The 24,042-nt window shown below is 41.2% G+C and overlaps 2 protein-coding genes across 3 annotated transcripts in view; both read left to right on the top strand.

Moving 5' to 3' along the window:
• The first annotated feature begins 1,202 nt into the window (after nucleotides 1-1,202).
• Nucleotides 1,203-6,172, top strand: rpia (ribose 5-phosphate isomerase A (ribose 5-phosphate epimerase)). Its single transcript, XM_054797374.1, has 9 exons — nucleotides 1,203-1,541; nucleotides 2,195-2,255; nucleotides 2,368-2,423; nucleotides 2,502-2,561; nucleotides 4,549-4,613; nucleotides 4,699-4,767; nucleotides 4,857-4,998; nucleotides 5,121-5,220; nucleotides 5,282-6,172. Exons 1-9 carry the CDS (start codon nucleotides 1,335-1,337, stop codon nucleotides 5,377-5,379), a joined length of 858 nt encoding a protein of 285 aa, XP_054653349.1. The 5' UTR covers nucleotides 1,203-1,334; the 3' UTR covers nucleotides 5,380-6,172.
• A 928-nt stretch (nucleotides 6,173-7,100) lies between these two features.
• Nucleotides 7,101-24,042, top strand: part of eif2ak3 (eukaryotic translation initiation factor 2-alpha kinase 3) — a 42,129-nt gene continuing 25,187 nt past the window's right edge. The window contains exons 1-3 of one of the 2 annotated variants that reach the window (XM_054797023.1): nucleotides 7,101-7,379; nucleotides 7,449-7,663; nucleotides 22,945-23,074. In XM_054797023.1, the coding sequence (XP_054652998.1) occupies nucleotides 7,320-7,379; nucleotides 7,449-7,663; nucleotides 22,945-23,074 (405 nt within the window). In that variant the 5' untranslated portion in view covers nucleotides 7,101-7,319. Of the gene's footprint in view, nucleotides 7,664-22,944; nucleotides 23,075-24,042 lie in introns of both variants that reach the window. The other variant, XM_054797022.1, reaches the window with a different exon arrangement.

Raw genomic sequence — 24,042 nt, 5'->3', positions numbered from 1 at the left:
CGGGGATGTCACGAGACACCCGACTCACCACACGATACCATGCGCGAGATTGGGTCCACGAGAACGAGATTGGACAAGTGCACTTTTTTTTTTTTAATTTAACCGCGTCACAAAAAAGTGCAGGCACGTTTTGAAATGTTTATTGTCCCACACATTGACGCTAAACAATATTAATAAATAAACCATTATTGTTATGATAATATATAATACCAATTTGCGAAATTAAACTGGAGAGAAGCTGAAGATGGGAATTACCCTTCGTGTACGTATCGTCTCTATTTTAAATAAATGCATTACCTTGGGAAAAAGTGCCGAGACATGACCCGTCTGACCTTTCCTCGTTGGCAACAATTCCCTGGTTGTCTCGTGACAAGGTGACAAAAGGTGTGCGGCCACCCGTCAAGCAGACAAGCTTGCCGTGGACACAAAATGGACTCCCAGATAACAACTGGAGATGTGCCTTTAACATCTCCATTGGAAAGCGTTGACCTTGGACTTTACCTTGGATTTACGCAACTTTGAGACGCAAATGTAGGTAGATATTTTATATTGTATTTTCTCCATAGTTGCAGCGTACCAAATACACCTTAAATATCTTCAATGCATTCTTTCCCCCCTCTCAATTAGAACAAAGTACCTGAGTGAGGAGTTACAATGAATGTTTTAGAATGCATTTTTTTTCCATGCGGAACAAACACATGCAAGTATAGTTTGGAAAAAATCACAAGAAAAAAATCATTATACCGAATATATATAATTATATGTATATCAGTATTGTTTACTGCATATTAAACTGTAGTTAAATTTTTCTTTTGTAGTTAAATGTCTATTTATGTGAAAAGTATGACTATTATTTAATGTGCATTTGCGCAAATAAAGGGCAATTCCCCTAATAAATGCTCACTCGTAGATGCGTGACACTCTTGGCAGTTGACGTCATAAGGAAATACAATAACACCAGACATGATCTTGCTATCAAGCCTTAAATGTTAAATTGTCATAATCACAAATTCATGCTATGACGCTAAATTGAACACGTAATACCCTACAATTGTCCTCTCGCGCCACCTTTAGGCCAGCATATTGACCTCCCTCGCTTTATAAATGGACATTCATATTTGTAGAATGCTGCTGCTTCTCAAGTTCAGAATCTGGCGTTAAATTCATTTACAGTCGTTGAGTTTGAAAATGAATAGACTCCATTGTCTTGTTGTTCGTTGTAAACAGGCGTCTCCACTTCCTGTTTGCTCTCTTGCGCTTGCGCGGAGTTGAGTCAAATGACACTCCACACTTCTTGCTTCCGGGTAGAGAAGGCGGGTTTTTTGTGAGTGTTAATGGGCCGGGTCGTGAGGCTTCGGGGGTGGGTCGCCTTCTCTGAACTCCCGCCTGGATTCCTGACAGCATCCACACTGTTGTCGGCGGCCCTCAGAAGCCGGAACCACACATTCACGTCGGCCCCGTGTGCTGCTGCTAGTGCTGTTAATATGGCGGAGGAGGCGAAGAAGCTAGCCGCATACGCCGCGGTGGACAACCACGTCCAGGTAGGATGTTTTTAATTCATGGCCACAGTTTACTCACTCCATAGTGATTCTGAGTTAAAACAGTCGCCTCTCTACGAATCCACGCTGTGCTAGCATAGTTAGCGAAACCACACATGCTGTACTACTTTGCTAAAGCTAGTTTGTTTTGGAGGTAATTATTAATACAGACTGGTGTCCTCTAAAACTAACAATACACTAAGGTGATAGAGTAGAGTAGATAAATGTTAGTTTGAGCTTTGACCCGACTCAAAGGCGAGTGGTGAAGCCAACGTGACTGAGTGACAGCAAGGCCATTTAAAGTTAAACAAAACCGCTACACATGCTTTATGTGCGTTATCCAGACACACTGAGGCTCCAACAAGTGACGTGAACAGCCTCTCTTAAAGCTACAGTCTCCAATAAATTCTTTCAAATGCCATGCATTTTGCATTTTGCTGCTCCTCGTTAGGGTCACGATTGAGCTGGAGCCTATACCAGCTGACTGTGTGTGAGAGGCGGGGTAGCCATTCACACCTATGGACAATTTCATGTCTCCAATAAGCCAAACATGCATGTTTTAGGAATGTGTGAGGAAGTCAGAGTACCTGTACAAAACACAGCACACAACACGGAGAACACATTAACTTCAACCATATTTGTTTGCTGTCCAACAGAACAACCAGGTGGTGGGAGTGGGCAGTGGGTCCACCATCGTCTATGCAGTGGACAGACTAGGTGAGGTGTTTTGTCACCCTCTAATGACCCATGCTTCAGTATTTGAATACATGCAAAACAACAAGGGGTGAGCTGGACTCTGCAGCAACGTGTAGTCATGTGTATGTTGCAGCGGAGAGAGTGCGCCAGGAGAAACTGAACATCGTGTGTGTTCCCACCTCCTTCCAGGTCACTTTTGATATTTGGATTGAATCTATTTTTCCCCAATAATTGATTTTTAACTCTTGTTTCCTCGTGTTCCCTCAGGCCCGTCAGCTGATTCTGCAGCACGGTCTGGTGCTGTCTGATCTGGACAGACACCCTGAGGTAAATGCAGATGAATGGAGAGCACCATTCATTTTTATTAAGAGTAAAACAGTTTGGAAACGGGTTTAAAAAGTACATTTGCTCTTATGTGAATACATCTTTTAACGCATGTTGTTAATAAAGTTTTCCGTTTTAAAATTATTAACAGCAGAACAAGTTAACAACAAAAAACAACTTATAACTTTTTACCTTTATTAACAGCCAAGGCAGTCTGCAAACATAAAAAACAGCAACAGCAAAACAGGTTTAGATAGCATGTTTAAACTTTAACACCCAAAAACGTTTACTCACATTTTTTTAAAACTTTACTAAGAGAGCACGTTAGCAAAAAAAGAAACAGTTTAAGAAATCTTTAAAACTTAACAGCCAAGACATTTTACAAGCATTAAAAACAACCTTTGTTAATAGCAGAACAGGTTTTGATGACATGTTTAAATTTTATTAACAGCCAAGAACATTTACAAACATTAAAACTTTATTTACCGCAGAACAAGTTAACAAAAATAAGTCTTAAGAATTATTTTAAACTATAAACAGCCAAAAGTGTTTACAACCAACAACCTCTAAAACAGCCTTTATTAACAGCAGAGCAACGTAACAAACATGTTTATCTATTTGAAACTTCAACAGCAAGACAGTTTACAAGCATTTTTAAACTTAATAACAGCAGAACAAGTTTAAGAGCCAAGAACGTTTACCAACATTTTTTTAAAACTTTATTAACAGCAGAGCAAGTTAACAAAAAATAAGTTGTTTCAGAAATATTTGAAACTTTATTAACAGCAAGACAGTTTACAAGCATTAAAAAAACCTTTATTAACAGCAGAACAAGTTGACAACTTTAACAACTATTTTAAATGTGAATAGCAAGGCCATTTAAAGGCATTTAGAAAAAAAAATTAAAAAACTTTATTAGCAGCAGAACAACTTTGCTTGGTTTCGTTTAATTTATTTTGACCCTGCGTAGTACATGCTACATGTTACAGTGGACTACAGCACATATTACAATTGTACATGTCCAAAAAGGAGTAGGAAAAAGCAAAGCTTCTCAAAAACCACCCGTTTCAGTTTCATATCAACGGCCCATACATTTGTCTACTTCCTGTATGCAATAAGAGTTTAAAGGTCTGTAACTCAATATAATGTATATGACTTTCAATGAAATAATAGTGACTATACAATAATAATAATTGATGAAGAAATTAGTCGTTGACAGTGATATAGTTGGTTAACAAGTGAGTACAGACAATGTAATACTTGAATAGTCCCAAGAAATGAGAAGTAAGTAGTAAGTGTCAGAGTGATTAGACGTACTATTGCATGTACACAGCCGTTCTGGTTTCTTCTTCCTTGTTCTTTGTGAACATCAACTTGTGATGACATGTTTAAACTTTAACAGACAAGAAAGTTTAATCACAAAACTTCACAAACAGCAGAACAAGTTAACAAAAAATGTTAACATATTTTAAACTTTTAACAGCAAGACAGTTAACACACATTAAAAAAAAACAACTTTATTAGCAGCAGAACACATTTAGATGACGTGTTTAAACTTTACTAACAGTGAAGAAAGTTTACAAATAAAACAGCTACCAGCTGAGCGAGCAACAACAAAAAATAGGTTGAACAGCTATTTTAAACTTGAACAGAAAGACAGTTTAAATGCAGTTTTACAAATAAATATTAAAAGCAGGTCAAGTTTAGATGACATGTTTAAACTTTATTAACAGCAGAAGGAGTTCAGATAGCCTGCTTAAACACCCAAGAAAGCTTACAAATATGTTTTCAAATGTACGTAATTAACAGCACATAAGATGACATGTTTAAATGTTAACAGCCAAATACAGCCTGGCTGTCATTGACTGTCTGTCGGTAGTATGCTAGCTACGCTAGGAGAGAGGAATTACGCACTACCTGGTATTATTTTATTTTATTATTATTACATAATGTTCTTGGTTTTAAGTGGTTTCTGCTTAATTCTCACCAGCTGGATGTCGCCATCGACGGAGCAGATGAAGTAGATGCAGATCTGACGTTAATTAAAGGTGGAGGGTGAGTTTTCCTCCTTGCAGACTGCAGAGCTCCGCCCCTTTAGTTAGATTTCTTTGTTGTCGTCCTCATCGTCTTTGTCTCTCAGTGGGTGCTTAACCCAGGAGAAGATTGTAGCAGGCTGCGCCAAACATTTCATCGTCATCGCAGATTACAGGTTTGTATATTAGTGAACAAAGTGTGATGGTAGCTGAAAGCATCGATTACTCACCTCCGAAGACATTTGAACTCTCCATCTGCTTCCAGGAAGGACTCCAAGGCTCTGGGCCAGCAGTGGAAGAAGGGTGTTCCCATCGAGGTGGTCCCGATGGCCTACGTCCCAGTCTCCAGGAAGATCGTCCAACACTTTGGAGGGGAGGCCAACTTAAGAATGGCTGTCAGTAAAGCTGTAAGTTCAATAACTTGTTATATGGGAGCGGTGGCTATTGCTGGAAAAAGTTCGGACATCCCTAGAACTGGCCACTGTTGTCAGAAATGATCTGATCGCTGATGTGTCTTTGTGGGCACTAGGGTCCCGTGGTGACAGACAACAGCAACTTCATTGTAGACTGGAAGTTTGAGGGTGCTCAGAAGTGGAAGGATATAAACCGTGCCATCAAGATGATTCCAGGTGAGGCTGTCCGCACTTTACGTTTGCCGTGCTCATTATGCTGACGCGTCTCCTCCCTCAGGGGTGGTGGAAACGGGACTCTTTGTGGGCATGGCGGAGCGGGCCTACTTCGGCATGGAGAATGGAAGTGTGGAGATGCGGGACGCTCCTGTGAACTGAGGAGTTTAGACTCAGCATCTTCTTCTGAAGGACTTCTCCTTGGAAGTGCACACATCTCATGACGGCCTCTTGATTCTACTTACAGTGCAAGTGTGTCTCATTTGTTTTTTCCCCACTTGACGCTGTGTGGTCTCATGGAATGTTGGGATTTATTATTGCCAGAATGCGTGTAAAGCAGCACAATACATGCAAGACGTGCCTCGACAATGTAGCTGCAGTTGTATTAAGAATGAAGCCATGAAGAAAACAAACAATATCGGTGATCATGTTATATGTTGTGCTCAGGAGAAATTATGGATGAAAACGGATCCTGTTGTCTGTAAAACAATCATGTAGCCGAGAGTGAAGATTGGAATGATTCACAGAATGCGGTTGCGGTGTAGTTTTGGTTTCATCAGTGCTTCCTTTATTGCAACTCACTGAATGTGTTTCCAACACATTCCTCCCTCAACGAGTGCCTGTCAAGTCTACATGCGTGTTTACATTTTACACTTGTTTACACACTCAGCTGTGTGTCATCATGCTATTTTCAAAGATGCTCCTTCATCACATTGTCTTTTAGATATTTTGGATGTTTTTGTGACTTCATCTCACATGGTCTCATGACTGGGATACTTTTAAGCGCTGTAAAGTCATCCAGTGTGCGCAAGGTGCTCCAGATATACTGTATGCCCCTATTTGATTCCAGTACATATTGGTATTCTTACACCAAGTGTATCATGTTTTGTACCAGCAATTGAGTTCATTCCTTCTCTGACAGTGTGACTGTGATTAAATTTACTCTTGTATTGTTTTTTTGCAGTGCAAACAATAGATGACCAAAATCATGCATGTGCCTCTGTTCTAATTCTGATTCAAAGTTGTTTGTTACAATAATTTCGAAATAAATTGGAAAACGATGAGAAACCAAGTGAAAATACATTCAAATTGGAGATAAATATGTATTGCTGTTTTTGTACTGCTATGTTAAAAAAAAAAGTGGTTTTAAAGTAATTATTTAGATGTCCGTTGCCTATGTTGCCACATGAAGGCGCTGTGAACACAAACGTCACTATTGTAAGTAATCGCAAAGTAATGCTTACACTGATTTTAATGCAGTCTAAAAATTGAGTTATTACTTGCATACTATATCGTCATCGATGCAATACTGTCACTTACACATACTTCCGTTTACTATAATTAAACATGTGTGTCGTGGCATTGAAATTTTCAAAGAAATTACTTGTTACTTGCCGATCCTTGTATTTCCGGTTTTAGTCTTGTACCAGGAAGAGGAAATGTAACCACAAGTCACTTCTGCAGCCACGTTGGTGATTTTGCGTCAGCTGACTTGACGACAACCGGTGATTGACAGCAGCACAAACCAATGGGGTTAGTTCATTTAATAACTCGAGGCCAATTACATAGCTATCAATCTCATCTATCTGATTGGACAGACGGATACACATCCTACCAATCGCCTGTCCACCAGCTTGGCTGATTTTGCCAAGCTTGTCCCTTGCGCGCATGCATCAATTCGACAGACAGGCGACTTGGCGAATGAAATGCAGTGTTATTGAGAATGGCAATTTCGTCGGGGTTCTCACGGAGTGACAGGAAGGTGGCCCAATTGCATTGTGCTTAGTATGCGACCCTACGTGACTGACAGCTGTCAGGCCAATGGAAAGTTCCGGATGAGTTGTCTGTTGAACTCATGTTTCTCTTGTCCAATTGTGGGATAGAAACAAGGCGGGGCTTAAATCGTAACCCCGGCGAGTCTTGCGTCAACTATAAAGGCAATAACATCGTGTTAGAAGGACTCTGTGTAATTACACAGAGAACTTAACACAAGGTAACTTTCGGGCACACTGTGCCCCCGTTTTTTTTACTCGTACCTTAGCGTGTTTTACACTTTTTGACCTAATTCGTATGGTAAGATTTACACGGCCAGTGGCATGTAAATGTCATGGTTCACTAATGTGCCAGTCTTACAAATGGAAAGGGGGCTTCACTTTGGAAAGGTGAGCATTTCCCTGCTGCTCCTGCTGCTGCTCAAAGTGCTCATCGGGCTCGGCTCTTCGCACATCCAGGGCTCCGCAGCCATCGCCAGGAGGGAGCCCCAGCTCGTCGGCCGGGGCTCGGGCACAACCCCGGTGGACGATGGAGACAACGTCATGAAGCTCCACCTGGAAAAGGTTGTCGGTGCTACGGCCATAGCGGCAGCAGACGTGACCGTGGAGGACGACGAGGCTGTGGAGACCGAAGAGACTTTGGGAGGAAGTCATGGAGACGTCCCCGTCAGGAGGTAAGCAGACTAATGGGACTCTTAGCTAGTAAACACTACGCATAGCTAGCGCTGGACGACACACTTCATTCAAAGCAGCTGTTTAAACTAACAAAAAGTGGCACAACTTTGTGCTAAAGTATCAATATATCTTACTTTGGCACTTTTAACCTTACTGTAGTTGCTTTTATTCTTACCTCGACGAAAGGAGCTAAAATATAACATTGAAGCTAACTGGACGAGTCTGCACATGCACCATCCATTTTTTTTGTTCATTAAATTGTTGTTTTGTTGATTGAACTCTTATTCTTTTAAACCTGCTAAAAAGTGTGTTTGAAAGCGATTGATGAGGAGATGCTGAGCAAGTTGGAAGTGATGCTAGAAAGCTGTCATCGGACAAGCAAAGACTGTGTCCATTATCTGGAAATCTTGAAACTTCCATTTGTGTTTGAAGTCATCATCTGACATGGCCTATTCTGAGCGTGTGGCTCGATTTAGATTTCGATATTGTGCTATTTTAATAACACATGTGGTCAATATAGAGGAAAGTGATGTGGCAGGGAGCGGCATGTCGCGGCGTATCACCAGTTTGTTGTGAAGCTCATTTTGCTTACCAAGTGGACTGTTATGTGCTACTATTAAAGTACCACATTGACCATTTTAAGTATATTATTATGCTCTGCCATAACTTAACATTTTTACCTTCACCATATGGCTAATACGAACAGAAATTAAAACAAGCAATATATTTACCCTGGACACAGATCCTCTATATGACAGGAGTGCTGTGCCATTTTTGGAAACCTGCTACAAAAAAAAAAGATTCATATTTGATAGGAGTGTTATGTTGTTTTTTAGGACATACTGTCAAAACGCACAATAATTTGCAGTTATTTTACAACAGAACATGAAGTTATTGATTTATGTGTGTTGATTTGGACACCTACGCATGTGCGCGCCTTATACTACCGTGGGACCCTGGTTGGAGTCCATTCATTCCAGAGGGTACGGCTCTAACCGAGACGGACGTTAATGGAATCAAAATTTTCCCATAAGAAATCATGTGAATTCAACCAGTCCTTTGGTTCCAGAAAGCCAAAAATGTTAACACGAAACACTTTTTTATAGTTTTACAATTAAAAGTTTTACATGCAGAAAACAGTTCGAAAGGCACATAAATACATTTTTTGTTTTTGTCTGTCACACTTAAATATTTCAGTTCATCAAACAAATTTAAATATTAGTCAAGGACAACACAACTGAACACAAAATGAAGTTTTTAAATGAAACTTTTTGTTATTGAGAGAAAAAAATGCAAACCTTCATGGCCCTGTGTGAAAAAGTGATTGCCCCCTAAACCAATCAAGCGTTTGTGATAACTTGCAATGAGTCTCTTAAAGTGCTGTGGAGTAATTTTGGAGGGTTTTCCAGCATGAAGCGCCTTTTTAAGGTCATGCCACAGCATCTCAATACGATTGAGGTCAAGACTTTGACTAGGCCACTCCAAAGTCTTCATTTTGTTTTTCTTCAGCCATTCAGAGGTGGACTTGCTGGTGTGTTTTGGATCATTGTCCTGCTGCAGAACCCAAGTTGGTTTCAACTTGAGGTCGCCAACAGATGGCCGGACATTCTCCTTCAGGATTTTTTGGTAGACAGCAGAATTCATGGTTCCATTTATCGCAGCAAGTCTTCCAGGTCCTGAAGCAGCAAAACAGCCCCAGACCATCACACTACCACCACCATATTTTACTGCTAATATGATGTTCTTTTTCTGAAACGCGCCGTTGCTTTTACACAACATGTAATGGGACACACACCTTCCAAAAAGTTCAACTTTTGTCTCTTCAGACCATAGATTATTCTCCCAAAGGTCTTGGGAATCATCAACATTTTTTCTAGCAAAATTGAGACGAACCTTAACTGAGGCAAGTGAGGCCTGCAGTTCTTTGGACGTTGTTGTGGGGTCTTTTGTGACCTCTTGGATGAGTTGTCGGTGCGCTCTTGGGGTAATTTTAGTTGGCCGGCCACTCCTGCGAAGGTTCAACACTGTCCCATGTTTTTACCATTTGTGGATAATGGCTCCCACTGTAGTTCACTGCAGTCCCAAAGCTTTAGAAATGGTTTTATAACTTTTCCCATACTGATAGAGCTCAATTAATCTCACTTAAGTTATGTTTTAACAGGGTGGGAAATCACTTTTTTACACGGGGCCATGTAGGTTTGGATTTTTTTTTACTGCCTTAATAATAAAGTTTCATTTAAAAATTGCATTTTGTGTTTAGTTGTGTTGTCATTGACTAATATTTAATTTTGATGATCTGAAACATTTAAATGTGACAAATGCGGGGGAAAAAAGAAATCAGGAAGGAGGCAAACACTTTTTCACACCACTGTAGATGATGAATGAAAGGGATAAATGAACTTTTAAGATTCCGTTTACTTTCATTGAAGACGTGATTCTTGACTGGCCTGAAAACACGAAGGTGGTGGTGGTTGATCTCGCTGCCGCATCGTGTCTTTGGGAGCAGCACATCTTCAATGATGGTAAAAGTAACCTTAAATGTTCATTTATCCCTTTCGTTTGTCATTTATGTGCATTAAGAATTGTTCTATATATGTAAAACTGTAATTGTAAAACAATAAAAATGTGTTTTGTGTTTTTGAGCGTCAACCGCTGACATTGAGTGAGTGGCGATGTAACCTCCGCTTCCGGTTGCCATTTTGTTTAGCTAGTTAATGGATACTAACAAGGACGGACATTTTGTGATTAAAAATACATCAAGAACGCTGTTGGACTCAAGCAGTGTATTAAAACACAGCAAGATGCTTACCGTATTGTACACTAGCTGGAGAATGTACGCACACTGAGGCAATTGTGATGTACATTTTCAGTGTTAACCAAAAAATACGGTAACCGAGGTTCCACTGTTGCACGCCCCAAGTTGTAGAAATAAAATCAAACACTATAAAAACAGCCAAAATGTGGAAAAGATACAGCTAAAAGGTACAATATAAAGGAAAAAGTTGACATGTTGATACTAATAATAACAAAGCTTTGTCTTTTAAATGTATGAAAATGTGTTTTTTATTTTTTATTTATGTTCTTTAGCCTTTTTAATAAAATAAAAAAAATATATAGGAATATCATATCAGCGTGGCCCCCCGGCATCCTTTTCATTTCTCTGTGCGGATCCCTCGGCGGGGGGCGAAAAGTTTGGACACCCTTGTTACGATTCACAAATTGCTAATATGAAAGGCAGAAGCTTCTACATTATGCTAATTATAGCAAAATAAAGTCATTCATTCATTCATTTTTATCATTTCATTAGGGCAGAAAGGTCAGATTGTGCTTGGACGTGAGTCTTGTCGCATACCAAAATAATATACGGTTGAAATGATGTATTCCTTTGAAAGCACAAACATGCTACGTAAACATCAGAACATGAAAGTCAGGGTGTCTTGGTAAGAAGTAGTAATATTTTATTTATATTATTTATTTATATTTATATTATATATATTTCACTAAACAATGAATGACCAATTGGTTTAATTTTTTAGATAATCAACCGTTTTATTTCTTAAGTTCACATTGTGCATAGGAACAAAGTGTATTTTCTTGGGTCTGAGAAGTACATGGTGGTGCTTTTGTAGATGAATTTATCCATCCCAGACTGTAACTACTTGAAAATCGGCAAAATAATAATGACTTTACTGACACATTACTACATATTACATTACAAAATTACATATTACATTATGTTGATTGCTGTGCATTTATAAATCCTAAACGTAAACAGCCTGACTAGAAATAAGACAAATATTCTTTATAAGATATTGAGATTTTGCAGGGTTCAGAGTAAAATGAAGACACCTGTAGTGGAACACATTACTCTCAACTAAGTGAGTGAGACACGCACTTCCTTGTTCCATTAGTATTGTCTACTAGAAATGAGCAGCTACTGATTAGTGAGCTAAAATGTTTTTATTTTCCATCACAGCGCTGTGTTTTTGCAGATGAACTAAACTTACCATCGTAATAAAACTTCCACACATTGGACAGTAGTCGTAATTAAGAGACAGACCTCCACATGGCTAACCTAATGTTAGTAAGGTACATTAACTTTAATCTCACTGATTTGCGCGACGTTAATTTAACCTTGTCTCAAGATCTCCTGTTCCATTCGGGAGGACATGATACAACATATAAGATGTTCTGTTGTGGTATTAGTGCAGCGTTACAACAGATACACGCCCCAGTGTTCAACTTGCTCTTGAGCCACATTTTCTGTCTGTTTTTTTACATTTAGTTCGCCGACAAAATCTTTGTTTTCCTTAGTTTCTTTCCTTGCCTTGTCACATTCGCTCGCCTCTTCAGTCTTCCCGCGCCATCCGCTTCCTCCTTCATCCTCTACTTGGGTGACGTAAGCGATTCCTCAAGGCAGAAAAAAATGCTCGATCATATTTCGTAATCTAGAAACTCAAATTATTTGAGTTTTATTCAGAATTGTTGCACCCCTAATATTGTGTTTGACTTCCATGAGCTTGCATGACTCCATCCATACCTCTCAGCAATGACTCCAATAACTAATTCATAAAATCATCTGGAATGGCAAACAAAGCTTCTTGAGTCTTGCACAACACACAGACTTCTTCAGAATGTTTTGGTTTCATCTTCCAAGCCTCCTCTTTCATCTAACCCCAAACTTACTCAATAATGTTCACGTCTGGTGTCTGGGCTGGCCAGTCCTGGAGCATCTTCGCCTTCTTCACTATCGGGAACTTTGATGTGAAGCCTGAAGTATGAGAAGGGGCGCCGCCATCCGGCTGAAGAATTTGCCGTCTCTTGTGATTTGGAATGTAAAGGACAGTATGTATTTTTTGATACTTCAGGCTGTTGATGTTATCGTCCACTCTGCAGGCTTCTTGTTCACCCCCATACTGGATGTAACCGCAAGCCATGATATTCCTCCACCAAACTTGACAGTTTTTTTCTGGGTGAATCTTGGGTTCATGCAGGTTCCAACAGGTCTTTTGCAGTATTTGTGGTGACTAGGATGCCGTTTCATGAATGATTCATGAGAAAAATCACTTTGCCACTGTCATCGTTCTGTGGGCCTTGGCAAATACAATACCGTTGTGTTGCCCAGTCCTGTGTGTCTGTCTTACAATAGAGGGGGAGCGGTGAAATAGACACACAGGATTGGACTTACTACTTTATTACCAGCACCAGCATCTATCTGGACTGGACTTACTACTTTATTACCAGCACCAGCATCTATCTGGACTGGACTTACTACTTTATTACCAGCACCAGCATCTATCTGTTGCCGTGCAAATGTATTTGTGGCGGACACAAATGAGTGGATTTATGGGAAACAATGGTGCTCTGCTGTTTTTTAGGAACGACTGCAACAAAGCTAGTGACAGCACTTGCGTGTTTTTACTAATTTCTGCAAAAACGTCAGCTTTGAACTGAACTCTTCCCGGATTTGGCCCGTGGGCCGCCAGATGGATAACCCTGATCAGTCTTAACAAAGATAATGATGCTCAATTTTGATTAATGAATAACATGTTGATTATTGTAGTTGTAGTTTGCGGTGGTTCACAACAATACTGTATCATACTGACGCGGTTTTGAATATTTTGACCCTCTAATGCAGCTCAATCAGGTGGTCAAATTATTAGAAACAGCTTCCGGCAGCGTGCATGCGGATGCTACTGTAAACAACTATAATGAACATATTATTTGCCTTAATGAAAAGTGAGAGTGACTGTCTTTTGCAAAGGTATTTATTACTAGTGCAATTGTAAACTAATTGTTGATAATGGAGAGTAAGTGTATAATGGAACGATAGAGCCTTACATAGTGGCTGCTTTAGAGCTGAGCAAAGTTCACAATAATCTGTGGCACTACTGCTGTTTTTTGTGCCAACCACATAAGCAAACATCATCTTCCCGCAAACACAATGTAGTGTCTGTGCCCTGTTGTCATTATTCAGACATAAATGAATGATGGAAGCTGAACATTTTAAAAGGGCCATCGTTTGACATTTTGTCGACGAAGTTTCATGCACTCGTGTGTCACTTTTGCATCTAAACCCTGTTCAACTCACTTTCATCCATAACAAAAGTGAGATGCGCCTCTCGGACATTGATTTTGTCCTCCGTCAGTTTGATGGCCACTTTAATGTTTGCTGCAGTGTGTTTTTCATGCCTCCCTCGCCCATTTCCCCTCCCTCATGACCACCGCTAGTGCTGATACTTCTTCAAGTATTCCTCATTCAGTGTCTCGGGCCCTTGACTGTTAAATTATTCTGTGTGTAGTATTTTAAACACGCTTGTCTGTCTTTTCCTTGCAGCGGACAGATCAAAACCATTCATGAAATTGGAAAAAAAAACATATTGAACTTGCTGCTCCTGATTCTTGATGGTAAAACAGTTTCCTGTCCAACTTTTTATTGATGAGGTTCTCGCTTTAAAGAGAAGATGTCAATTGTGCTTACAAGCCCCAGGAGCCACACTGCAGCTACTTAACACTGCCAGGCTTGCTTTTATTAGCTTTATCTTAGTATTTATAGATACTATATCATCATGTGTGTGAATTCAATATTTGCAGCACATAGACAGACCTATGCCAAGTGTCATCTTCATTCCTCACTAGTGCACACCTGCCAGTCGCTTCTAAACCAGCATCAAGAGGAAATCAGAAGTAATTAGGCGAGCAGTTAGCGCTGATAGAAGCAGCTAATTCCCCCACCGGGCTCCTCGGCTGCAGCACCAACACTTTGCAGCGTTCATCCTATCAGTGGTCACGCCCCAACGCTGACTGCTTGCTTCTGGCACTTTCTGATGTATGTTTTGTTAGTGGAGCACGTTTGTAGACAGATCCTTAATTGAAGAATGGGGAAAGTAGAAACAATGGTCCAACGCAAAGGTTGCTTTGAGCTAAACTTTTCTGCATTCAAATACACACAAGAAACTGATACTTGGAGAGGAAATATCATGTGAACGCAGTCTAGTAAGGAAAAAAACGCCAAATACCAAAGTTATTCACGCGCTAACTTCAGCAGTCTCAGGAACCTCACTCCATTCACTGTATATATTGTAGTTCTACTGCGATATTTATCACACAGTTGGTTTTGCTTCTGTTCAAACGGTATCCTGCAGCAAAGTTTGCTTTGTGTTTTTGATTTCTGTGGCAGCCCGTTTGAGCAGAAAACCCGCCGTGCTTTCTCTTGCCTTTTTGCTAAGTTTGTGATGCCTCCATGGCTTCAAAATGCTGCAACTACAAAACAACATTACATAGTTAGGATGCATAGAATCGGTCATTTATTATGCCTGCCTATCCGTTCCATTCATGTTTTGGGGAGAAAAGAACTGAAAAGAAAAAAAGTTTTGTTGTTTTAAGATGTGCTAGGGGTGATATATTTAGTATATACAGTTTGTAAAAAAAACAAAACAGTATGTAGAAGTTTTGTTATTGCAAGACATGCTAGCAGTGCTATATTTAGCATGCATACTATGTAAAAGTCAAAGGGTGCTTTGAGCTAAATAGTTTTGCATTCAAATGTACACAAATGATTCTTGAAGAAAGGCTTATATCACCTCCACCAAAGAACCATAGTTATTCAAGGACTAATCAGCAGTCTGTGGAACCTCACTCCATTCCCTTGTGTTGTAGTTCTGGTACGATTATTTACCTCAAACTCAGCTTTGCATCTGTCGCAGCAAAGTTTGCTTTGTGTTTTTGAATTTTGTGGCAGTCCGTTTAGGCAGCGAACTTGCTGTGCTCTCTGTTGCCGTTTTTGTGAAGGTTGTGATGCCTCTATTGCTTCAGAATGTAGCAACTACAAAGTTAGGATCAATCAAAGTCCACAGAATCAGTAATTTACAATGCCTATTATTCCAGAGTTGAAAGAAAAAGTGAAAGAAAGAAGTTTTACAATCTTAACAAGAACAAGATGTGCTAGCAGTGATATATGTAGCATTTATATAAAAGTCAAAAAAGGATCAGTTGTCCATGATGGAGATCAAACCACATCGGAGATGGGGATTTTTTAGATTGAAAAAGTGTACAACAACAAACACAAAGAAGATGACAGATTTTTCTGTTTTAATGAACACGATGACAGGAGATCATCCTTCTGAGAAACTTCATTTTCCACCAATACTGCATGAAGATGTACAATTTCTGGATGACTGTGTGGGTGTGCACACTTTTTTTTTGTTTTGTTTCTCACTGATATTTACCCTCCCTTCAGACCCCCCTACTGTCTTACCTTCACATGCATGTTGCTGCCTCTGAGGTTTACATGGCTGTGGGCGTGCCTTCCATCCGTCGGCCGTCCAAGGATTGAAATTGAACTTTATTCATTAACAGACTTCACTTGAACATTCCACTCACTTTCAAACATCCATGTTCACAAGTCATACTGGCCATTTTTTTGTAGTGGCTGCTGTGTGGCGTAAACTGTCTGTCGCGTACGCCTCACTGTTGCCCCCTGCAGAGCGCAGGAAGTTCACACATGAACGTGCACTTCTTGAGTTATGCGGAATGGTTCACATTATTTCGGTGATGTTCAGCAAGCCAGATGTGACTCGCCTATTAATGGCCACTGCAATATACACACACAGTGTTTTTCTGCCAATAAAGTAGCTACAATTGGACCAATTTCCCCCATAGGAAAGCAGTGTCCAAAGTGCGGCCCGGGTGCATTTTCGGCCTGCAGCTCATTTTTTTTATCGTCTCTCACAGTTTTGTGAAAATAAAATAAATGGATCATTAATACGGGTGTCACGAGACACTCAGTTCATGAGACAATATACGAAATTGTGTACAAGAACAAGATGAGATGAGTTTTTAACATTACTTTTAGGAAAAGTACAATGAAAAAATGTATGACAATATATTGCAACCTACTGATTTATTTCTAATTCTACTACACTCTTCTGCACTCTGTGTATGCTACCGGCCTCGCCTCCACCCACTGAGACAAAGACTGTATGACTGACTGTATGGGTCACTCCGTTCATGCCATTGTTCTATGGAACAAACATGAGTGAGTTCCTTCCCGTCTGGAGACGAGGAAACAGGCATGCATGCACATGGCTGTATATTGATATGTAAATTATTGAGTTCATTTTCATTTATTGTGCAATAAATTTAATAAATAAATACAAATTTAATAAAATGTAATAATTTAATACATTTATTATTGTCCCAACCTTTTTTCTTTTTTCTGTTTGGGAGAAATTTTGTCACGTTTTAATCTCGCGAGATCTTGTGACACCCCTAATTATTAATGAAATACACTATTAGATCATTATTAGACACTAATTTGCTTTGTTACTTATAAGACAAAGCTCAGATGTTTTGTTCAGGTAGTTAAGCATATTTTGACTTACATTGGATTGCTTTTAGTGTATTCAGTGTACAAAAAAAAAAAGCCGGACACCCTTGCGGTAGAAAATAATTGACGTTTTTGGCAACATTTTAACATTCGTTATTCATGTGATAAAAGGGGGGGGGGAATGGAAGCATTGTTAACAATGCAAGTGAGCATATTTGCTAACAAGTTAGGATGCGTATGGTAATGCTGGAGTCTTACTGCTTTGAATGTTTGTGAAAGTCACCTAACATCAACAGGTCTGCCATTATGTTGTGCCCATTTTGCGGGCTGTTTACTTCCTGGAGGAGGCGGACGTCTGCGCTCTCTGAGTTATCTTCTTTACAATGTTGTGCCTTGCCTTTGGTGTGTTTATTGTTTTCAAAATTAAGATTTTGGAGTAGAAAAACAAACTGTCCGCTGTTATTGCGGAGAGTGATGTGATGTCATTTGTATATATTTGTGTTGTTTTGTACCCCCCCCCGGCCTGAACACACTATCATGCGTTTCCTGTCGTCTATAAATATTGCAGATGCTGATCAAATATTGCTTTGATCTAGCATCACTCTGACGCCAGCTGCTGTCACCTCACCTGTAAAGGCTCCTCTGTGCATGTTACAAACGCCACCCTGGAGACCGCGTGTTTACATGTGCAGGTGTGGGTGTGTGTGTGTGTGTGTGTGTGTGTGTGTGTGTGTGTGTGTGTGTGTGTGTGTGTGTGTGTGAATCATGCATGTGCTGCTGCCAGGTTTGATACCTCCGCCAGCAGGCACTCTCCATCGGGGCCCCAGCAGCACCTATGGGAGCACTGGTAGGTGAGAGGACACCAGCATCGTTTGAACCTTCCATACCGCCGCCACTACCCCCCACCCCTCAGGGCCCCGTGGCGGCAACAGCTCTTGTGAGGCGCCGCGCTCGCCGCCCCGGCTCCCAGCAGCCTACTGCTTAGCAACAGCCAATGGGCCGAGCCGGGCGCCTTGTTGGCCAATTGCATTAAAGAGACGAGACTGCTCCTCAGCATTTGAGTGTGAGGGCCACATGGGTCTGGCTATAGTTAGTCTGGAGAAGAGGAGGAGTTCATGTTGGGCTTTTTTCTCCTTTTTATTTTGTCTGCCTAACTTAGTTCCAGTAATCGTCTGGCTGTAACCAGGGAGATGCTGTGGGTTTTATTAATAGCTGCTGTCCCCAAAATGGGCAAAGTCGAGTGTAAAGTCAAGTTTTCAAGCACACATGTAGCGCACATTCTACTTTACTACTTACATAATGTAATCTTATCTAACCGTCTGTGTCGTCATTATGTGATCTTGTTTTGATCCATGTCTCATTCTACAGTATTGTAATGTCATTAACCACTTCTGTTGTGTATTTTACTACAAATTGGATGATTTTTTTTGTTGGTAGTTGTTCACTTCCTGACTGAAGCTTGCTTGATATTGTTTGAAAAAAGTTGCTATCAGTGCAGAAAAGTAGATTTACGAGGTCAGGGGCTATTTTGCAAGTCGGCAGGACACATCCCGCAGCACTGCAGCAGTCTGGGTGGGGCAAAGGCAAAAAAATAGGTGGTACGCTTCGAGACAGGGAGGGAGTGAGGAGCAGTGAGGAAGAAAAACAATAAGTTAGCCGGTAGCGAGGAGGACCACGCTGTCTTGTTTTCGCACTCCTCACTGCTTAGCAACAACCAATAGCATCCTGGCATCGGTCGGTTGCTCGGCCAATCAGCAGCCAGGAGCGTGGCGCCACGCAGTTTGGATTTAACCACGTGTGAGAAGGCATGGGCTGAGGACTTATGCAAGCAAGGAGAGACACTGTTTTCTACCTAAAAACCACACCCTTTCCTCTGCAGTGTCCCTGATTAATGAGAGATGGACTCCTCAAGTTCACAAATACATCATATTTTACTTAACTGGAATATCAATCAACAATATTTTCAATATGTTTTCCATCATTTGTGAAAGGTTGATGCACGTGGCATTGCAAGATTCATGTGAGCTCAATAACTCTAACTCCATTTTCTTTGTGTCCAAACTTTAGGGACACCCTGTAGTTTATTAACTTAAAAAATTTATAATAATAATAATTTAAAAATAATGATTCACCAGGATAATGTAAATTGCTTAATTTATTACTTTGTTATTTAAGTAAAATTGTATTTATAACATCTTATAGAAATGTAATATGTTAAACATTTTTACAGCATTATAATACTGTAGCTTAGTGTAACTTTTAATTATCATTACCTTTCTTTGTGTATTGGGTGAAAGACAGCACATGTTCTTTTTTTACCTGATAGTTCTTTTGACTTGAGTTGCCACATACACCTTAAAATAACTGCAGTGCACCATGGGATTTACACCTTTAGGCTGCAAAGCTTTTATTTTCATTTGGTGTTAACTTTGCATAGTCTTTGTTTTCTTAACCATTTTCACAAAGTGTGCTTCAGAATAAAAGCAGGTCAGTTTGTGCACGGCTACACCTGATGTGAAGTATCCGCTTGGTGCTGATGCTGTGATGCTCGTGCTGATGTTCTGATGCTGGGTGCGGCCGGCTGAGCGCTGCATCCATAACTTTCTCCCTACCACGTGCTCACCATGCGCTCGTATTTTTGTTGCATATAGGCCGCCGCTCGCTGTCGCATGGTTACAAGCAGCCCCATGCCGCCATTGGTCGGTGCCACGCAGAGCCGTGTGCCCGTTGGCCGAGCGAGGAGGACAACACGGCCTCCATTGGCTGCTGGAAAGCAGGAGGTGGCTGTGATTGGTTGAGCCTGTGCTCCTCAGAGCCTTGCCATATGTAAACATCCTGCTTGTTTCTTTCAATGGAGTGTGTTTACAGCCCGCTTTAACACCTCACTGTGTGTGTGTGTGTGTGTGTGTGTGTGTGTGTGTGTGTGCGCGCGCGCGCGCGCGCGCGCGTGTGCGCGTGTGTGTCTCCAAGGAGCCGTGAGAGCAAGGCTAATTGGCTCCCTGCTCTGGTGTGCGTTTTGTGATTGAAGACACGCTCGCCGCTATTATGACACGTTGACAGCGTTATACTAAGAAAGACTCTAACGAGCCGCCGTCTGTTACCCTCCCCAACCACCTCCCCCACTCCTAGCCCCTCATCCCTGTCTTCTTCAGCTGCTCTGTCCCTGTGGCGACTAGAAAATAAACTGCCTGCAGTTGTAAACGCTTCTTTGGGGGCCTTTTTGTGTAGTTGTCTTCTTTTGTTTGGCTTGCTCCGCTCCATTCTGCTGCTGCTCATTTACTCCATTACCATCATACAAGATGCGCCTCCCCACCCTCCTCCTCATCTTTTATCAACAGCGCTTTTTCATCTCCATCTCTTAACTTGTACTCAGTGCTCCCAGTGACTTCTTCATTCTCAGCATGACTTGAAGTGGGCGGGGCCTCTGGTGCTAAGCCTACGCCCTCTCGCAGAGGCGACTGCTTAGCAACAACCAATCAGCCCCAATATTTTTGGTAGGCTCCGACAGCCAATGGGAAGGACGAATTTCTTCTTTTTTTTATTGGTGGCTGAGCGAGGAAAAACAATGTGTTTCTTTTTACCACTCCTGATAATGCCAGGAGCAGATTTGGGTGATCATCTGGGCTTTGATGGTGCAGAAAGACACATGGCTCATTACCATGTTTGCCTTTTGGTGTACACTCCTCGCTCCTGTCTCAGATAAGCAGCAAGTGTTGCTCTCTGATTCGGAACAGTGGAACAGAAGACAAAACTTCCTCATATCGATTTGGATTAATCCGTGCTTCTGTTTCCAGGCTTACACCTCGTTGAACACGCTTCCTCTCCTTGATGGCTAAGAGGTGTTCAATACATCAAGTCAATAGCAGATTATTTCTCCATCGCTGCACAGTGAGCGAGAGACGCTGCTAGGTCACAGTCCACTCTTCAGATTTAATCACATTTCAAAACAATGATTCCCATCAGAAATGATGGACATAAAAATGATCTATCCAAAAAGTGTACAAGCAATAAATCTTATCTGCCACGCAAGTATAAAAATAAGTTAATCACACACAAACAACAACAAGCATTCAACTTTTGAGGGCGCACCATATTTAATTTACTTAATTGATGGTGCCATCTCGCGTTTATAGCTGTGCGGCTGAGTAATTAAAAACTGCAGTTGACCCTCAGCGGTATGCGTTCAGGTTAAATAGAGCTGAAAGCATCAGTGACAGCCTGGTTCCAATCAATACTCGGTGCACACAGCTCCACACTTGATTGACAAGAAGCAGTGCGGCACAAAGGGTGGAGCAGACACCTCCACTCATTCCCCTCTCGCCAGCAGTTACCAGACAAAAACGCTCGGTGTCGTCTCGGCGTTCAACATTTATTTGAGAGTTTAAATGTAAATGAGCCCGTTTTTTTTAATGGCCTGTGGAAAGTTGCAATGTGTGCACTCACACTGCCACCATCTGTGCGTTCCTCGTCCCTGAGGGGGCTGCAAAGTCCTGCCTACCAACAAGACCGGAGTTGTCATTAATTTGCCAAGTCCTCCAAACTAGAAAGAAGAAGTAGATCCTTCTTCGGTTTGGTACGGAGTTCCCACACGGTACACTTTGAGTGAGGGACAGAAAGTGTTTGTGTTGTGTCCACAAGAAAAACAAGTACAGTGCCGCTCATGGCTAGAGTTGGTGCCAAGGAGAAGCCAGAGCCTGGAGCCCATCTTCCGTCATTCATCTCCTGTTTGGCATTCACTTGGCCTTCCTGATGAAATACGTAAACAGACAAAGACAAGTGGATAAGATGAAAGCAGTGCGCTGCCATTTTTCAGGAGAATGGGCCTACAAGCTGGAACTATTATTACGGCACTTCAACAAATAAGGAACTTTAATTTACTGAAAATAAAATAATCATTCACACTCTTTAAACCATTCCTATTGCACTTGTGTTTTTTGCATTTTCTTATCTTACTGTACCCAAAAGTGACCAGAATACACCCCTACTAGATTTGATTTACTAGAAATATGAGCTGAAATGGTCAAAAGTGGTCACATCATTAGTTGACTTTGATCTTCTCCACTTGTAGTCTTTGGCTTTTGTGCAAGATGTACAGTGACGCTATAACCTTCAGGCTCGCGTGCCTCTTAAATCAACAACCACCCCTCATCACGTGATGGGTTGTTGTTGTCATGGCACAGGTGGGATGCTGAAGGTCACTTTGCTTCCTAAAAAATGCTATATAGATAAGCATAGCCAAAGATCTGCACCACCTCTCAAGTGTTTCTCACAGGGCTGCAAGCTATTTGTGGCGACAGTGGGTTGAGGGGACGGTGACGTACTGGCGTAATAATCCACTTTACATAATTGGCCACGACACATTGGCAAGAAGTGAGTAAAAAAACATGGAAAGCATAACAAATGTGTTTAGAGCTACAATTGAACTTTTCTGCCGTCGTTAAAATAACAAGATGAAGCCCTCTGCGGGTGCTTTTAGATGGCAGGACTCCCTACTTGTTGAGAACAGCAAAACGATGCTTTCATGTCGGACTCTCCAAAAGTCTCTTCACTAGATTGGTTGCTTTTTTTTTTTTGGAAAAAGTTTATCATGAGGAGTCTGATTACAAAATATAACAACCAAGTCACTAAGTTGGCAGCACTGATGTCTCCTGCGCCATCTTCTTCTTTTCTGGCAGGCCAAGTGCGGTGAAATGTGTTTGTGGGTGAGGGTGAATAAATCTATTTGTTGCGGTCCAAATGTATTCATGGCGGTCTTCCACAAACACTGCTCTTATTTTATAGATCGCACCATCTTGTGTAGCTAAAAGTATGATACAGTACAGTCGTACACCCCTGGAAACCGCCAAAATAAACATTTTGCTAAATGGCACTCCATGTATTGGATCTAACCAGTGTGCGCAAGAAATTATTCTACTTAATGGTGTTTTCTAATGGTCAGCATTCATCCCGCAGGTCTCTTGTGATCATCAGTACTCTGGATGGGCACATCTCCGCTCTGGATCCTCACAACCAAGGTCGGAAGCAGTGGGACCTGGACGTCGGCTCAGGGTGCCTGGTGTCCTCCAGCCTCAGCAAACCTGAGGTATGCAAATGGCGTCCAACACATGCTCGCCTCATATAAACGTATTAATGCCGAGCAGTTTAAACCAGTATGAATACACATTAATTAATACACATGTAGATTTAACAGTATATCAGGTTTAACCTTCAGTTCTATAAGATAAAAAAACCTCCCTTTGGAGGTCAAGGATGCACCCATGTTTTCAGAATTCCCATGACTCCCCCTCTTTAATACTAGTGACTGAACTCAGTGCACTTTGAACATGGAGCATGCGCCTACATTCCTAACATGTAAACACGCTCACAATGGGCACCAAACACCATGTACTAGCGCCCCACGCTAAGTGTAGCTGTTTCGCCTGGAGGATTATTCTCTTTTGTTCGCTGCTGAGATTTAAACATACAAACGCAGCAAGACCCTGGGATGAACACGTATGCGGCAGCTTAAACCGCCCACATTGACACTCTAAAAACCCAAGTGGCGCTCCGAGCGGGACTACAGTGAGTGCTTTCGCGCACACACAGACGCCTTTTTCCCTTTTGATGTGGACTCGCTCCATGTGAGGGTTCCTACTCAGGGGAGCCGGCCCGCCATAACGAGGGCCTGGATGGAGGCACAGATCCGTTTAATGTTAGTCTCTCTCTGGAGGCATGTTTACATGAAATGGTGCAGTCCACATGACACCACACTATACTATATATAGTGTGACATCATAGCATGGCGACGCAATGTAAGACTCCCACAAATTCAACATTGTAAAAAAATAAATAAAGGACAGCAACGGAGGACATCTTTATTCTGTAAGGGACCATTGTATTGTCTATCTCTTGTTTCTTTCCAATGACTGCACATACGAACGCCCTACTTTTTCGTACAATTTTTGACAAAATTTGGTCTCAGTTTTCATACAGCTAAACATTGTGCATAACAAACTAGTCTGTTTGCCCATGTATTGTTTTTTGGGTGATTTACTGCTAAATAACCCGCCA

The sequence above is a fragment of the Dunckerocampus dactyliophorus genome, chromosome 13, assembly GCF_027744805.1.
Source record: "Dunckerocampus dactyliophorus isolate RoL2022-P2 chromosome 13, RoL_Ddac_1.1, whole genome shotgun sequence".
NCBI lineage: Eukaryota > Metazoa > Chordata > Actinopteri > Syngnathiformes > Syngnathidae > Dunckerocampus > Dunckerocampus dactyliophorus.
This window is presented reverse-complemented; position numbering and strand designations above follow the sequence as displayed.

What these genes read in the sequence shown, in the direction of transcription:
- rpia (XM_054797374.1), top strand. Translation starts at nt 1,335, where the DNA reads ATGGGCCGGGTCGTGAGGCTTCGGGGGTGGGTCGCCTTCTCTGAACTC. An exon ending in CGGTGGACAACCACGTCCAG is followed by an intron (nt 1,542 to 2,194) that starts GTAGGATGTTTT and finishes GCTGTCCAACAG; the next exon opens with AACAACCAGGTGGTGGGAGT. An exon ending in GTGTTCCCACCTCCTTCCAG is followed by an intron (nt 2,424 to 2,501) that starts GTCACTTTTGAT and finishes GTGTTCCCTCAG; the next exon opens with GCCCGTCAGCTGATTCTGCA.